Source organism: Macaca fascicularis, chromosome 7 (genome assembly GCF_037993035.2).
Source record: "Macaca fascicularis isolate 582-1 chromosome 7, T2T-MFA8v1.1".
Classification (NCBI taxonomy): domain Eukaryota; kingdom Metazoa; phylum Chordata; class Mammalia; order Primates; family Cercopithecidae; genus Macaca; species Macaca fascicularis.
The window spans coordinates 173,647,749-173,662,686 of NC_088381.1; the positions used below are offsets into that span (position 1 = coordinate 173,647,749).

Genomic DNA, 14,938 nt, shown 5'->3' on the forward strand with positions numbered 1-14,938 from the left:
TTCTCCGAGTCCTCCCTGGGAGTCAGGCTCGGCCATGCTCAGACGCACATTCTCCTGAGGGCGTCTCCCAACACCACAGTCTTGTTTTTTTGCGAGTAAAAGACTGTTTTGTCAGAAACCCTGCTGGCCCTGGCCAACTGCAGGCGTCAGGTGGCCTCCTCACCAGCCTTGAGTTCTCCATCGTCCCAGCTCCCAGAAGACAGGAAACAACTGGTGACCCCAGAGGCGCCCCCCCGCTGCCCCCCGGCTCTGGCTATGCCGGGTTTAGAGCAGCTGCCCCAGAACTTGCCAGGGTGGAAGAGGGGCCAGGAGGGAGCCTGTGCCCCCAGAAGGTCTCTGGAGGTGGTCTGCCTGCTGTTGGGATGTGGCAGGGCCCTCTTGCAACACCATGTGAATCCGAGTATCTCAAAATAAAAAGCTTGGGCCGGGCACAGTGGCTCATGCCTACGATCCCAGCACTTTGGGAGGCCAAGGTGAGTGGATCACCTGAAGTGAAGAGTTTGAGACCAGTCTGGGAAACATGGTGAAACTCCGTGTCTACTCAAAATACAAAAATTAGCTGGGTGTGGTGTCGGTGCCTGTGGTCCCAGCTACTCAGGAGGCTGAGGCAGGAGAATCGCTTGAACCTGGGAGGTGGAGGTTGCAGTGAGCCGAGATCGCACCACTGCACTCCAGCCTGGGCAACAGAGTGAGACTCCATCTCAAAAAATAATGATAATAATAAATAAATAAAGAGCTTGATTTAAATTTGCAAACCAACCTTCCCATCTCTTGTGGCCACAGTTCTTGAAGCCGTGCATTCTGGGCGGGCTGAGAGGCCCCTTGCGTGTGCACCCCATCCCCGGGTTGAGAGGCCACTCTGTGCCAAGTGTGCATGCGTGTACTTGTGTGTGCAACAGCCTCCGTCCAGCCTTGCACCCTGGCCTCACCTATGGGGCCCTGCAACCCTTCCCCTTCCCCATCCCAGCAGCTCCGTGTGCCTGGGGAGGAGAGGCGCGACCCGGCGCGCTGGGGGACCCTGTCTCAGAAAGGCCACACTTCTCTCTGTAGGCGAGGAGGACGGCCGAGACCAGTCCAAGCTGGAGACCAAGGTGTGGGAGGCGCACAACCCACTCACAGACAAGCAGATCGACCAGTTCCTGGTAGTGGCCCGGTGAGTCCTGCTCCCGGGCAAGACCAGCAGGGGTGGTGCCTGGAGCTCCTGTTCTCCCTGCCCTGTGGTGGGTGTTGGGGACGTGACAGTCTTGGATCCCATATCCCAACATGAAGCCCATGCGTTGCGGCCCTGACACCCTGCTAGCAGTTCCCAGAGAGGCTCGCGAGCGCTGGGCCCAGGCTCTTTGTTAAATAGAAGGGCGGCCCTTTTCGGGGGCGGGCCTGTGTGCCCACCCATGTGTCCCTAATGGGACTTTCCCAGGATGGGCCAGAGGCGCTGTCCCACTCCTGGGCCGCTGGGAGCAAGTGGGCTGGGCCTGGTCAGGGAGCAGAGCAGCTGCAGCCCAGGCAGACCCCTGGGGTGGGGGGAAGTTCGAGGCCCAGGAGAGGACCATGCACCTTCCCTGCCAGCAGCCTAGGAGGTGGAGAAAACCCCAAAAGAAGCCCCAAGGCGATTGCCAGTCTTATCAGGATGCCTTCAGTCAGACACGTGGGTTCTTGGGTGGGTGCTGGGCCCCACTCCCCATCCTGGGGCCCAAGACACAAGGAATCCTTGCCACCTGTGGGCTGCTCCCTGCGATGCCCGTGCAGTTTGTCCCTGCTGCCCATGGTGCCCTGGTCCCTGGCGCCTGTGGAGCGGTGTGCCTGGGTGGAGCCCCTGCTCAGCCGTGGCCCCTGGTCCATGGTGCCTGGGGAGCGGTGTGCCTGGGTGGAGCCCCTGCTCGGCTGACACTGGTCAGCGCATCTCCTTTCCCCAGCTCCGTGGGCACCTTCGCACGGGCCCTGGACTGCAGCAGCTCCGTCCGACAGCCCAGCCTGCACATGAGTGCCGCAGCTGCCTCCCGAGACATCACCCTGGTAAGTGGGCCTAGGGTGGGACAGCTGAGACCTGGAGTGACCCACGGCCCAGAGTGGCTGTGCCCTTCCTCCTACCTGGACCCAGCACCTGCTCCAGGTATTCAGGACCCCCGCAGAGGTGCTGTCCCACCTGGACTGGCCTTTCCTATCCATCCCAGGCTCAGCCAGACTGTCCTGAGGGTGCAGGGAGGGCTGTGCTGCCTGGTCCTGCAGCAGGGGATCCTTGAGGCCCTGAGGGAGGGTTGCCATGCCACAGGTGCAGGAAAGCCACCTTGGCCCAGGTGACCCTGCTATCTCCTGCCTCAGTTCCATGCCATGGACACTCTCCACAAGAACATCTATGACATCTCCAAGGCCATCTCAGCGCTGGTGCCACAGGGCGGGCCCGTGCTCTGCAGGGATGAGATGGAGGAGTGGTCTGCGTCAGAGGCCAACCTTTTCGAGGAAGCCCTGGAAAAATATGGGAAGGATTTCACGGACATTCAGCAAGATTTTGTGAGTACCGTGGGTGGCGATGTGGGAGTGGCTGACCATGCCCATCTCCAGGTGGGCTGTGGGGGCGTGGGGTCCACGTCCCCCCCTGCCCTGAGGGAGCCTGTCCTGCGCCCTGATTCCCTGTATGGAGCTGCATGAGTTCTGTCTCAGCTGTGCTCGGCCACCACAGTCCTGTCACACTGGTTCAGCAGACGGCGCGGGGGCACTGGTGGGGCCTGGGCATAGAGAGCCACGCTGCTACCACCACTGCGTGATAAGGATAAGGGTTGGCCCAGGTGACGGAGGCCAGGGTGTCCTCACAGAGACTTTCCCTTCCTTGCCGCCCCCTCCAGCCCCAGCCTTGGTTTTGCTTTGTTTTTGACTAAGCTGAACCTCTGTTTCCTCATGTCCTTGTTTTCTGTCTCATGTGAGTTTGGCCCAGCAACAGGCCGAGAGGGTCTTCATGGTATGGGGTCTCCCCTTCCCTGTACCTCTACCTCAGGAACCCCATCCTCCCACCGTCAGCCTTCCTAAAATATGTTTAAACTGATCTGTTAGAAGGGCATCCCCACGTGGAGGTGGTGGGACCCCCGACCATCAGCCCTGGGGAGGTGGAGCCTGTGGCAGGGCAGGGAGGAGCCCCAAAGGGCCAGGACACGGCGAGGTTGCTGCTGTCTGATGAAAAGCACCATCCACGCCGCAGCGCACAGGCCAGCGTAGCAGAGACTGGAGGGGCATCTGGAATTCGGAAGAAACAAACATGGGGTTGGGTAGGGTGCCTAGACATGAAGAGGAGGGACAGCAGCCAGCCGTGAGGCAGGAATGCAGCTTTGTGGGGGGGCCTCTGGCCAAGGGGAGAGCTTGGCCAGGCTCGGGAGGAGTCCTTGACTGGGGCAGTGGCCTCTCCAAGGCGGATATGGATTTCTCCAGGCTTAAAATCTAACCAAGATGAGCAGAACATGTTCAGACAAGAGGATGAGGGCTAGAAACAAAATTCACCAACTGGCTCAGACGAGGGCAGAATTTGAGGGAGACCCTGCTGCACATGGTTCCAGCAGAGGAGACCCCAGTGCTGAGTCCACGTGAGCCTAGCGAGGCAGCGCTCGGGGCTGTGGCTGCGGGGCCGAGTCCAGGCGTGGGGTCAGGAGGCTGCAGCTTCGGGGCTGTGTCGAGGGAGCAGGCCCTGCTCTTCCTTCCTGCCAGATGCAGTGGACCAGACTGAGGAACTATCTGAACCCTTATTTAATAAGACAGGTTTCTTAAATCCATGCCACAGGCCGGGCACAGTGGCTCACGCCTGTAATCCCACCACTTTGGGAGGTCGAGGCAGGAGGATCATGAGGTCAGGAGATCGAGACCATCCTGGCCAACATGTGACACAGTAAAACCTGTAAAACCCTGTGTCTACTAAAAATGCAAAAATTGGCTGGGTGTGGTGGCGGCGCCTGTAGTCCGAGCTACTTGGGAGACAGAGGCAGGGGAATCGCTTGAACCTGGGGAGGTGGAGGTTGCTATGAGCCGAGATTGTGCCACTGCACTCCAGCCTGGGTGACAAAAACAAAAATGGCTGAGATGGCCGGTCATGGTGACTCACGCCTGTAATCCCATTTGGGAGGCCGAGGCGGGTGGATCACTTGAGGTCAGGAGTTCGAGACCAGCCTGGCCAACATGGTGAAGCCCCATCTCTACTAAAAATACAAAAATTAGCCAGGCGTGGTGGCACGTATCTGTAGTCCCAGCTACTCAGGAGGCTGAGGCAAGAGAATCGCTTGAACCCAGGAGACGGAGGTTGCAGTGAGCCAAGATCACACTACAGCACGCCAGCCTGGGTGACAGAGAGACTCCATCTCAAAAAAAAAAAAAAAAGGCTGAGATGGAGGCTGGAGGCTGGGTTGTCAGTGCCACCTCAGCAAGATCTCCACCTTGACCCTGTGTCAGCTCCTCTTCCCCTGGCGTCACTGTGTTTTGGCATCTGGCAGGGGGTACCCACTTCATCAGCTTCCCTCTGCACCTGCCTGCCAGCAGGGGCCTGGCCTCAGCGCACCAAGCACACCTTGCCCTCCCACCTCCTGCCCCCTCTGTGGCTTTCTGGCCGCAGCCCTGCCCCTGCCCTCATGATGTGCCTACCTCCTGCCCCTTCCTGCTTGGGTGACACGCCTCCTCCCACCCAGCTCCCGTGGAAGTCTCTGACCAGCATCATTGAGTACTACTACATGTGGAAGACCACCGACAGATACGTGCAGCAGGTAAGCCCGCCTGCCGCTCAGTGCCCGGGGCACGCCACCTCCGCGTCCTGCGCCCCATCCTCTCCCAGCAGGTGGGCGTGCTGCTGAGTCCCTGGCCCGGCTCTCCTCTCCACTGGCGCTCTCCTCCCCATTGGCGCTCTCCTTTCCACTGGCGCTCTCCTCCCCATTGGCGCTCTCCTTTCCACTGGGGCTCTCCTCCCCATTGGCGCTCTCCTCCCCATTGGCGCTCTCCTCCCCACTGGCTCTCTCCTCCCCATTGGCGCTCTCCTCTCCACTGGCTCTCTCCTCCCCATTGGCGCTCTCCTTTCCACTGGGGCTCTCCTCCCCACTGGCTCTCTCCTCCCCATTGGCGCTCTCCTTCCCATTGGCGCTCTCCTCCCCATTGGCGCTCTCCTTTCCACTGGGGCTCTCCTCCCCATTGGCGCTCTCCTTTCCACTGGGGCTCTCCTCCCCATTGGCGCTCTCCTTTCCACTGGGGCTCTCCTCCCCATTGGCGCTCTCCTCTCCGTGGCCTCCAGCCTGTCTGCACCACAGCCCCAACCTGGGCCTAGCCCGCTGACCTCTGACCTTCTCTTTTGTTTTAAGAAACGCTTGAAAGCAGCTGAAGCTGAGAGCAAGTTAAAGCAAGTTTATATTCCCAACTAGTAAGTGTGCCCTTACAGCCGTGGTCCTCGTGGCCCTGGGGGCCAGGGAGGGTGGGCACAGGGTGCCGGGGCCAGGCGGGTCCCGAGGAAACTCAGGCTCAGAGGCTGGGAAAGTTAGGGCAGCCCCTGTGAGGGCGGCGCAGGGCTGGGGGGTTCTGGCTGCAGACGCGATGGCCGTGTCTCCGTCGTCCTGGCCTCCTGGTCAGTAAGGGGGCATTGGGATTCCAACCCACACCGCCAGGGTTCAGTCCCTGAGCTGGGCTCCATGCTAGGGGGAGCACGGGGGCCTGGAAAACAGCTCAGACCTCAGCAGTGGCTCCCAGGAACTGCTGAGGCCGAGGGGGGTGCGAGGACATGGTTCTGGACGAGGGGTGATCAGCCGCGGTGCGTGCTGGGCAGATGGGCCCTTGAGGTTTGTGCTCCTGCAACTCCTCTCTTCTCTCCTTTATCTCTTTAAGTAACAAGCCAAATCCGAACCAAATCAGCGTCAACAACGTCAAGGCCGGTGTGGTGAATGGCACGGGAGCACCGGGCCAGAGCCCTGGCGCTGGCCGGGCCTGCGAGAGCTGTTACAGTAAGTGCCCTGGATGGCCGGGGGCACACCGCACACCCGCCTGTGGGCCGTGGTGCCTGTGTTGGCCCTGAGGGCTCCAGCGTGGCCCAGCCTGGGAGGGGCCCACTGATGATGGGGGGCTGCGTCCCAGGGATGTGGTTGGGAGAGCCTTGGGGAATGTGCGGCGGTGCCTGGCGGGTGGGGCGGCCGGCGTGGGGGTGGTGGGGAATACTCTGACATCGCTGGTTCTGCTTAAGAATCCGTCTATTTCCAACTTTGTTGTCCGTAGCCACACAGTCTTACCAGTGGTATTCTTGGGGTCCCCCTAACATGCAGTGTCGTCTCTGCGCATCTTGTTGGACATATTGGAAGAAATATGGTGGCTTGAAAATGCCAACCCGGTTAGATGGAGAGAGGCCAGGACCAAACCGCAGTAACATGGTAAGGGGGGGACATCCGCCCTGCCTGCCGCGAGTGTGTCAGCCCTGCGGGTCCTCGGCCCCCGGTCATGGCACTGTGTCGGGGCGGTTATGCCCCCTTCCGCAGAGTCCCCACGGCCTCCCAGCCCGGAGCAGCGGGAGCCCCAAGTTCGCCATGAAGACCAGGCAGGCCTTCTATCTGCACACAACGAAGCTGACACGGATCGCCCGGCGCCTGTGCCGTGAGATCCTGCGCCCATGGCATGCCGCGCGGCACCCCTACCTGCCCATCAACAGCGCGGCCATCAAGGCCGAGTGTGAGTCATCCCAACGCCCCGCTCACTCTGTTGCTGCAGGCAGTGGGGAGGGAACAGCAACCTTGGGGCCCAGCCTGTAGCCCCACTGGGAGTTCTCATCTCAGGGAGCCCCATTTCCTCCTTGGTGCTGACGGCCGAGCGCAGTGAGGGCTCCCAGGTCAAGGCGCAGGCAGGGTCCCGTGCTCCCTGGGGATGCCCCACCCCTCACACTGTGTGGTACCCCGCAGGCACGGCGCGGCTGCCCGAAGCCTCCCAGAGCCCACTGGTGCTGAAGCAGGCGGTGCGCAAGCCGCTGGAAGCCGTGCTCCGGTATCTTGGTGAGCAGTCCAGGCGCGATGGGGGCTCCTAATGCTGCCTGCAGGCAGCTTCTGACCCAAGCTGATGCACTGGTGCTCCCAGCCTTCTCTAGCTAGGAGCTCCTGGACAGCCCCACAGGGCCTGGAACTGTCCTTTTGAGGTACTCTGCCCCGTGCCAGGCTCAGGCCGACCCACTGGGACCCCGGCTGCTTTCTGCTCCTGGGGTCTTGACGGGGCCCAGTGCAGAGTGGCTGCCGCCCTGTCTTCTGCGGGACCAGCCTCCTCAAGGCACACCCAGGGGGCTTCCCTGCCAGCCTCGCTACCGTTCCCTGTGTTCTGATCGTCCCTGGAGCCTGAGGGTGTAGGGTTTGGGCAGCGCACACCCCTGCCTGTAATGCCACTAAGGCAGGGTTGCACCTGCTGCCTACAGGGAGCATATTCCCGAGCCATGCCCACTCCACAGGGGCAGCACTCAGGCCTCTGTAGGCCCTCGGCAGGGGGAGGTGCACACCTGGCAAGCAGCCTCAGGCAGGGGTTCCCTTATCTTTGAGGGTCTGAGGATACCTGAGAACCTCAGCCAGCTACCCTGGCCCAGCCAGAAGCAGCTTGGGGGCTGGGCCAGACATTTGTGGTGGCGGTGGGGGGCCTCCCCCATTTGCTGGGCTCGAGTGGGCTTGTGTATCTGCTCTCCTGACACAGGGTGACTGTCCTGAGAAGGACATTCCAGAGCCATGAACCACGTGTGCTCTGCGATTCAAGTGGCTTTGGCATTGCTCCCTGTTTGGGGTCGTGGCCCCTGTCCTGTGGGAAGAGGTGGCTGGTATCAGGGCTGGTCCTCAGCAGCTGTGTCCCTGGCCAGGCTGGCTGGATGGTCGGTTCGCTGTCTGACCAGCAGCCAGCCCTCCACCAGCAGCTCCGGAGGCCTGGACATGGGGGCTGTTGAATAGGTGTTGTGCTCACGGGCCTGTGTATGGATCCTGTTGTGCGGGGGTGAGGGGCCTGGCCCCTGCCAGGTGGTCTCCCTGCTCTCTAGGTGCAGGATTGGCCTGGGCACACGTCTTGCGGGAGAGCACTTGGTGCTCCTGGGCTCCTGGCTCTGTGGTGACCTCCCTGCTTCCAGCCCAGTCAGGATGGGGCCTCAGGGGTGGGGGCCGCGTGGAGCTTGGTTCCTGGTCGTATCCCAGAACCATGAGGGCTGGAGCCTGGGCCTGCCTGCCTATCCCCTGCCAGGCAGAGGCGACTCGCTCTGCCTGTCATTCCTGGCAGAGACCCACCCCCGTCCCCCGAAGCCTGACCCCGTGAAGAGTGTGTCCAGCGTGCTCAGCAGCCTGACGCCCGCCAAGGCGGCCCCTGTCATCAACAACGGCTCCCCCACCATCCTGGGCAAGCGCAGCTATGAGCAGCACAACGGGGTGGACGGTGAGTGGCCCCCTCGCCCGGTGAATCCGGGCCTGCCCCACCCGGTGAGTGTGGCCCTCCCCGCCCGGTGAGTCCGGCCCGCCCCCGCCCGGGGCACCCGCGGTGCGTGCTGACGCTGTCTTCTCTCCCTCTCTCCCACCCCGGCGCTGCCAGGCAACATGAAGAAGCGCCTCTTGATGCCCAGTAGGGGTAAGGCCTGGGGCCGCGGGCGGGCGCTGCGCCAGCCCCGCCCGTGATGCCTGTGCTGTGCTGCTGAGTGTGTCCCCGCGGCGGGCGGCCCAGGGCCCATGCTTGGGGCAGTCCACGTGAGCCCGGCCACAGCCCAGTCCCCCACGTTCCTCCTGACATCACTGGTCCCTTGGTGAAGACCCCCTGAGCCCAGGCATCTGGCCCTCGGCCCCCTGGCCCCACACCCTGTCAGTGGACTGTCCTGGCACGTGTGGCCCTGGCGCCCCTGCCTGCGCTGTCTGCCATCGCGCTGTGACTGCCCGCATGCTGCCAGCCTCAGCTCCTGGGGCCGCCCGTGCTGTGCCTGCAATCCTTTCGTGCGCCTGCCAGGCGGGACAGTGGGGAGGGAATGGTCGGGGGTGTCTGTGCGGGTTGTGGGCTACTGAGCTTGCACACATTGGTGACTTCTGTTGGAGAATTGGCTCAGGTGCTCTGTGCTGGTTGGTTGGAGCAGGGGCTGTGGGACCCCAGGCCCCTCGGGGAAGAGCAGATAGGACCAAGCCCAGCATGGGGGGCCAGGTGTGTGGGGCCCGGGTGTGCACCCAGGCCTGGGCCTCCGGGGGTGCACGTGCTGGGCCTGCCAGTGTGGATGTGCCTGGGGCCCCTTCCTCAGGCGGCTTTCCCGGAGGGTGCTGGCCAGGGCAGCAGGGCCGGCGTGGGGACCTGGAGGTGGATATGGGCAGTGGCCGTCCAGCCCAGCCAGCCTTGTCCCCTCAGGGCATTCTCTCAAGGCTGCCAGGTGCCCTGGCAAGCACGTCCCGCGGGGTCAGCACGCTGGCTGCAGCGCAGGGTGGGCCTGAGATCGGGTGCCAGGCTCCGCCATCTCCACCTGTCTGGACACGCACCCCTGGCCTGTCTGTGCAGCCTCTGCCCGACCGCCCTTGGCGGTGTGTCTGTCTCACCCCAGCCCCCCTCCTTTCCTGGGGCGCCCTCCCAGCCATCTGGTATTGGGCTGCCCCCGTTGCCTGGTCCTGGGCCCAGGGCCAGCCCACTGTGGGCTGGCTTTACTGGTCTGTTCCCAATGGCGGGAAACAGCCCCATGAGAACTGGTGGAAACAGGAGGGAGTCCTTGTCAGCAGGCACCTTCGAACTTTTTGTTCTGTTTTGTGAAAAGCGGTTAACCAGCAAGTTAGATAAAAGCTTATTTATTCCCACTGAATTTTCCACACTGCACACGTCAGTCCCAGCTGTGCGGTGGTTGTGAGAGAGTACCACCACTCGCCGCCTGGCTGGGCAGGCCCTGGGCTCAGAGGGGTCAGCCACAGAGGAAGCGCCTGTCCTGACGTGTAATGGCCAGGACCTGGGCGCTGGAGGGGGCTGGCTGGGTGAAGGTGCCGCCCGGGGGCATTGGCACACATGAGATGGGGTCTCTGTCCAGCCCGGGTAGGCGTGAGCTGAGCCTGCCCACAGCACGGGGCCCTAGTGCTCTAACCCGGCCATTTGCCCGTGCAGACTGCTGCTCTGTCCCCACCTGCGGGGCCTGCAGATGGGTGCGTGTGGCTCACTAACCTAAAGCGTGTGTTTTCTTCCCTCTGCCGTCCACCGCTCTGGTAGGCACTTACCTGGGTAAGTAGTTTTGTGCTACTGGCCAGCCCTGGGCACTGGGCCTTGGTCTTTGGCAGGTGCCCTGAGGTATGGCGGCTCCTGTTCAGGAGCGCTGTGGATCAGGCACCTGGGCCCCCACCCGACCCTGCCCGGCAGAGCTAAGCAAACTGGTAGGGAAAGGCTGACCCAGGGCTCCAGGGCCCCGAGTTAGGAGGCGGGTCAGGGGAGTGCCCCGAGTTAGGAGGCGGCTCCAGGTGGGGAGGGGCTGGACAAGCCGCTTCTGTTGCTTAAGGGACGGGCCTCAGCTAAGCAGCATTTTTGGAGCTGGCAGGTTGCTCCGATGCCCCTGGGCCCTGGCACCTAACTGAGTTGAGTATGATGTCCTGTCCTCTCTGGGCTGGTCCTGCTGGGAGCCGAGCCATCCTGGGACCAGCTCCCACATGCACACACCCACACTCACACTCACAGGCAGGGGAGTGGGGGAGAGCAGCCGCGGTCCTGGGCCCAGCTGGGGGTGACCAGGAGCATGGACCCCGCCTCTTGGCCCAACTCCCGCAGTGCCCCTTGGGCTCCTCACCCTGCACGGTGGGAAGTCAGAGGTCTCTGGCACCCCATCCCCGAGCACATGCCAGGGTGGCTCGGGCCCAGCCGGTGCAGTGGGTGGTGACCTGTTTCTGGCCAGGGCTGGCGGCTCTCTTGGAGCCTTGGGAAGAAGCCCAGCCTCCTGGTGGGGCAGTGCCAGCCATGGTGTGGGTGCCCTGCAGAGGGGCTTGTGCTGCTGCTGGACGGACAGCCTTGTGAGGCTTTGCTTGTCTCGGTACAGGTGGGCAAGTGGGTGGGCAGCCCGGCCCCTATGCAGGGAAGCGGCTGTCAGGTCCAAGGCTCCTGGCCTCCTGCGTGGAGCCAAGCCAATGTGTCTCTGGCCAGAGAGCTGTGGGGCCACCAGGCGGCCCAGGACCCAGGGAGGCGAAGCCCCCAGGCCCATCCTGGGTGTGGGCTGTGGCTTGGTTGGCAGGTGGCCCCGGCCCATTGTCCAAGGTGGCCGAGGCCGCAGCGGGTGGTGGGAGTGCAGGACGCGTGGGAGTGCAGGACGCGCTGTCTCCGGGCCTCATTTCTCTTCTCCATTTCTCGTTAGGTCTGGCAAACCACGGACAGACCAGGCACATGGTAAGAGGAACAGCCCATGATGGGGTACCGTGTGCTCACCCGTGTGCACCGCATGGCTCTCTGGGGTACCGTGTGCTCACCCGTGTGCACCGCATGGCTCTCTGGGGTGTTGCGAAGAGGCCCGGCCAGCCCTGCCGGGTGCCACGTGGAAGCTTCCAAGAGGCCTGGCAAGACCGAGGGGCTGCAGCATGTGGGGGCCATGGCCCCTGAGCCAGGCCCAGCGGTGTGGGGCCGACCAGCCCTCAGGGCTGCCCTGGGCCAGGCTGGGGGTCCGTGGAGCTCCCTGGGGTGGTGGGGGTCGGCCAGGCCCGGTACCTTGGCTCGTGGCCCCTCCCAGCGGGAGCCCTGCAGTTGAAGTGGAGCTGGCCCTTGGCCGGCTGCCCAGGAATCACACCCCCTCTGCAGGGACCAAGCCGGAACCTCCTGCTCAACGGGAAGTCCTACCCCACCAAAGTGCGCCTGATCCGGGGGGGCTCCCTGCCCCCAGTCAAGCGGCGGCGGATGAACTGGATCGATGCCCCGGATGACGTGTTCTACATGGCCACCGAGGAGACCAGGTGGGGCCTTCCCAGGGCAGGCGGGAGGGCTCTGCACAGCGTCCCGGCCCTCACCGCCACCTCTGCCCACAGGAAGATCCGCAAGCTGCTCTCATCCTCGGAAACCAAGCGTGCTGCCCGCCGGCCCTACAAGCCCATCGCCCTGCGCCAGAGCCAGGCCCTGCCGCTGCGGCCGCCGCCGCCTGCGCCCGTCAACGACGAGCCCATTGTCATCGAGGACTAGGGGCTGCCCCCACCTGCGGCTGCCCCCCCGCCCCTCGCCTGCCCACGCGGCCCCTTCCCAGCCAGCCCGCCGCCCGCCCCTCAGTTTGGTAGTGCCCCACCTCCCGCCCTCACCTGCAGAGAAACGCGCTCCTTGGCGGACACTGGGGGAGGAGAGGAAAAGCGCGGCTAACTTATTCCGAGAATGCCAAGGAGGTGTCGTTTTTAGCTTTGTGTTTACTTTTTGGCTGGAGCGGAGATGAGGGGCCACCCCGTGCCCCTGTGCTGCGGGGCCTTTTGCCCGGAGGCCGGGCCCTAAGGTTTTGTTGTGTTCTGTTGAAGGTGCCATTTTAAATTTTATTTTTATTACTTTTTTTGTAGATGAACTTGAGCTCTGTAACTTACACCTGGAATGTTAGGATCGTGCGGCCGCGGCCGGCCGAGCTGCCTGGCGGGGTTGGCCCTTGTCTTTTCAAGTAATTTTCATATTAAACAAAAACAAAGAAAAAAAATCTTATAAAAAGGAAAAAACCAACCCATCCTTCACTGTGTCTTTTGTTCCCAGTCCCTCTCCCTGACTCAGGCCCTGGGCTCCCCACCCCCATCGGGCGGCCCTAGGCTGTGGCTCGCCCTGGAGCCCGAGGCCCCTGGAGAGCCACCTCAGCCAGGAGAGCCACCCCAGCCTCTGGGCTCTGTTCGTCTCCTACCTGCCCACAGACCTTCCCCTGCAGGGGCCTGGCGCAGTGCTCTCTGCCCTCCACAGGGGGCAGCAAGCAGTCGCAGGGCGCAGCCCCCTTCCCCAGTGGAGCTGTGCTGAGACTGGGCGTCTGTGTCTGCAGCAGTGGTGGGCCCGGGACTGCCTCCCACCAGGCAGAGCTGGCCCTACCGAAGACCCTGGGGCTTCCCACCAGGGCAGCCAGCACAGCTGGGCCAGCGAGGCCTTGGAGTGCTGCAGCCGGGGTCCCAGCCTCCTGGCCATATAGAGCCTAAGCGTTTGTGCCCAGAGCTGTGGCCCCCAAGCAGGTGTGCACTTTCCACAGTAAGAATCTGCTCAGATTTCAGCAAGCACATTCTCAGAAATCCTGCTTGGCCCATCCTCCGGCACCCGACTTGCAGGTCCAGGGACAGGTACAGGCCGGGCCACCAGAAGGAGGGGTCCGGTGGATAACCTGGCTCCAGACCACCCCTCTGGCCGTGCTACCTCAGCCGGCCAGGAGGGTCCGCCCAGGCCTCTCAGGGAGAGTGGCTCCTCTGTCTCTCCCCAGAGTTGTGCCTTTGCTCCCCCAGCCCACCCAGGCGCCCTGTCATGTGGAAATCTCAGCCACGGAATTAAAATAGACACCACTTCTGCTGTCTCCCAGGAGACAAAGATAAGGGGGCGTCCTGGCCTCCCATGGGAGCCTGTGCTGGGGCCCAGCAGTGACAGGACTGGGTGTTGGGGACTCGGCTGCAGTGCATGTCCCACCACCCTCCCTGGGCTGCTGGCACCCCGCCACTCCGCCCCCACCAGCCAACTCTAATCTGCAGCCTGCATCCAAGTGACCCCACAGCCTGAGGACTTGTCTGTAGTGCGTCATTAGAGGGCTGGGAAATCAGGCCCCTGACCTCATGAAGGACACAGCCCCCTCTGAGGCTTTTTCCAACCCTGGGGGTCTGGAGGAAGGGAGCAGGTGCTCAGTGAAGACCCCAGCCCCCTCTCCCTTCCCCAGGCCTAGGACCTGCCTCCCAGTGCTGCCTGTGAGGTTCTGGCCTCAGCAGCTCTTCCATCCCCCAGGGCCTGTCCTCTAGAGTCAACATGTGGGCTGTGAGGTGTTCTAGGTCCTGGGCTCTGTCTCAAGGGCAGGGAGGCCTTGAGGAGAAGTGGGGCCCGTTCCCACCCCAGACACCCTCCCCAGCCAGACACCCAGGCTGCAGCGCCCTCACAGGGCCAAGCTCTGGCCACCTATGCTGGGTGGGGCCTGGGCTGCTTGGGGGTCTAAACCTGGACTTAGAAATCAGTGGGCACGGGCTGGGGGCAGCATTGGCCTTGGTGCCCAGGCCATGAAGGGGACTCCCAGCTTTGCTCTGTCCTCATTAGGCCCTTACCTGCTGATGAGACAACAGCCTGCTCCCTGCACCAGCAACCCCACAGGGGCCGTGGCTCCCCAGGGCCAGGGGCATCTCAGGGTGGCAAGGCCATCATGCTGTCATGCCTGGAGACCTGTCCTGCCAGCTCCACTCCACCCTGCTAGGGTCCTCTGTCCACCACTCAGCCCAGCCTGGCTTCCCTGCAGTGGAGCTGAGTGGCAGGGGCCTGCCACCTGCCAGTGTCACAGGATGGTAGAAGGCACCAGACCACTACGGCGGGCCAGGCCGTGACCCAGCCCCACGCCCAGCCATTGGCCCTGCCAGCTCCCTTCACACCCGCTGTGTCCTGTGCCCCCCTCTCCACTCGGGCTCGTCCCGCTCTGTCACTGCCCCTGCCTGTGACCCACTGCCGCCTCAGAGGTGGAGACCAAGGCCACTGCTCTGCACCCATTGATCCTGACCCCTGCCTGCCAGGCCCAGCACAGCCCCATCGCATTAGGGAGCTTCTGGCCGCTGCCCAGGGACTGTGACTGGGGTGAGGGCAGTGCAGCAGCTGGCACACTCCCTGTCCCACCCCACCCTCCATGTGTCTCCAGGGCACCTGGCCAGTGCCAAATGCCATTCCTTTGCTGCCACCCTGGGAGGGGCCCGCCTCCACCCCCATCCACTCTCCTGGCAGGGCTAGGGACCTTGGGGCCGGTGGTCTCCCTCCAGAAGAGCCCTGTGACCAGTCAGCCCTGTTATCCGAGCAAGCCACAGGTCGCAGAGGTGGGGTGAAGTCAGCCCCAGGC

At 63.2% G+C, this 14,938-nt stretch overlaps 1 protein-coding gene across 25 annotated transcripts in view; it reads left to right on the forward strand.

Moving 5' to 3' along the window:
- Positions 1-12,615, forward strand: part of MTA1 (metastasis associated 1) — a 55,677-nt gene extending 43,062 nt beyond the window's left edge. For 8 of the 25 annotated variants that reach the window (XM_005562403.4, XM_005562407.4, XM_065547546.1 and 5 more), the window contains 14 exons: positions 1,051-1,153; positions 1,914-2,013; positions 2,320-2,508; positions 4,659-4,733; positions 5,319-5,377; positions 5,836-5,951; positions 6,220-6,371; positions 6,477-6,666; positions 6,894-6,983; positions 8,230-8,382; positions 8,536-8,571; positions 11,291-11,322; positions 11,728-11,879; positions 11,952-12,615. In XM_005562403.4, the coding sequence (XP_005562460.1) occupies positions 1,051-1,153; positions 1,914-2,013; positions 2,320-2,508; positions 4,659-4,733; positions 5,319-5,377; positions 5,836-5,951; positions 6,220-6,371; positions 6,477-6,666; positions 6,894-6,983; positions 8,230-8,382; positions 8,536-8,571; positions 11,291-11,322; positions 11,728-11,879; positions 11,952-12,102 (1,598 nt within the window). In that variant the 3' untranslated portion in view covers positions 12,103-12,615. Of the gene's footprint in view, positions 1-1,050; positions 1,154-1,913; positions 2,014-2,319; positions 2,509-4,658; positions 4,734-5,318; positions 5,378-5,835; positions 5,952-6,219; positions 6,372-6,476; positions 6,667-6,893; positions 6,984-8,229; positions 8,383-8,535; positions 10,177-11,290; positions 11,323-11,727; positions 11,880-11,951 lie in introns of all 25 variants that reach the window. The other 17 variants (XR_012416196.1, XR_012416198.1, XR_012416197.1 and 14 more) reach the window with 5 other exon arrangements.
- Positions 12,616-14,938: the final 2,323 nt, after the last annotated feature.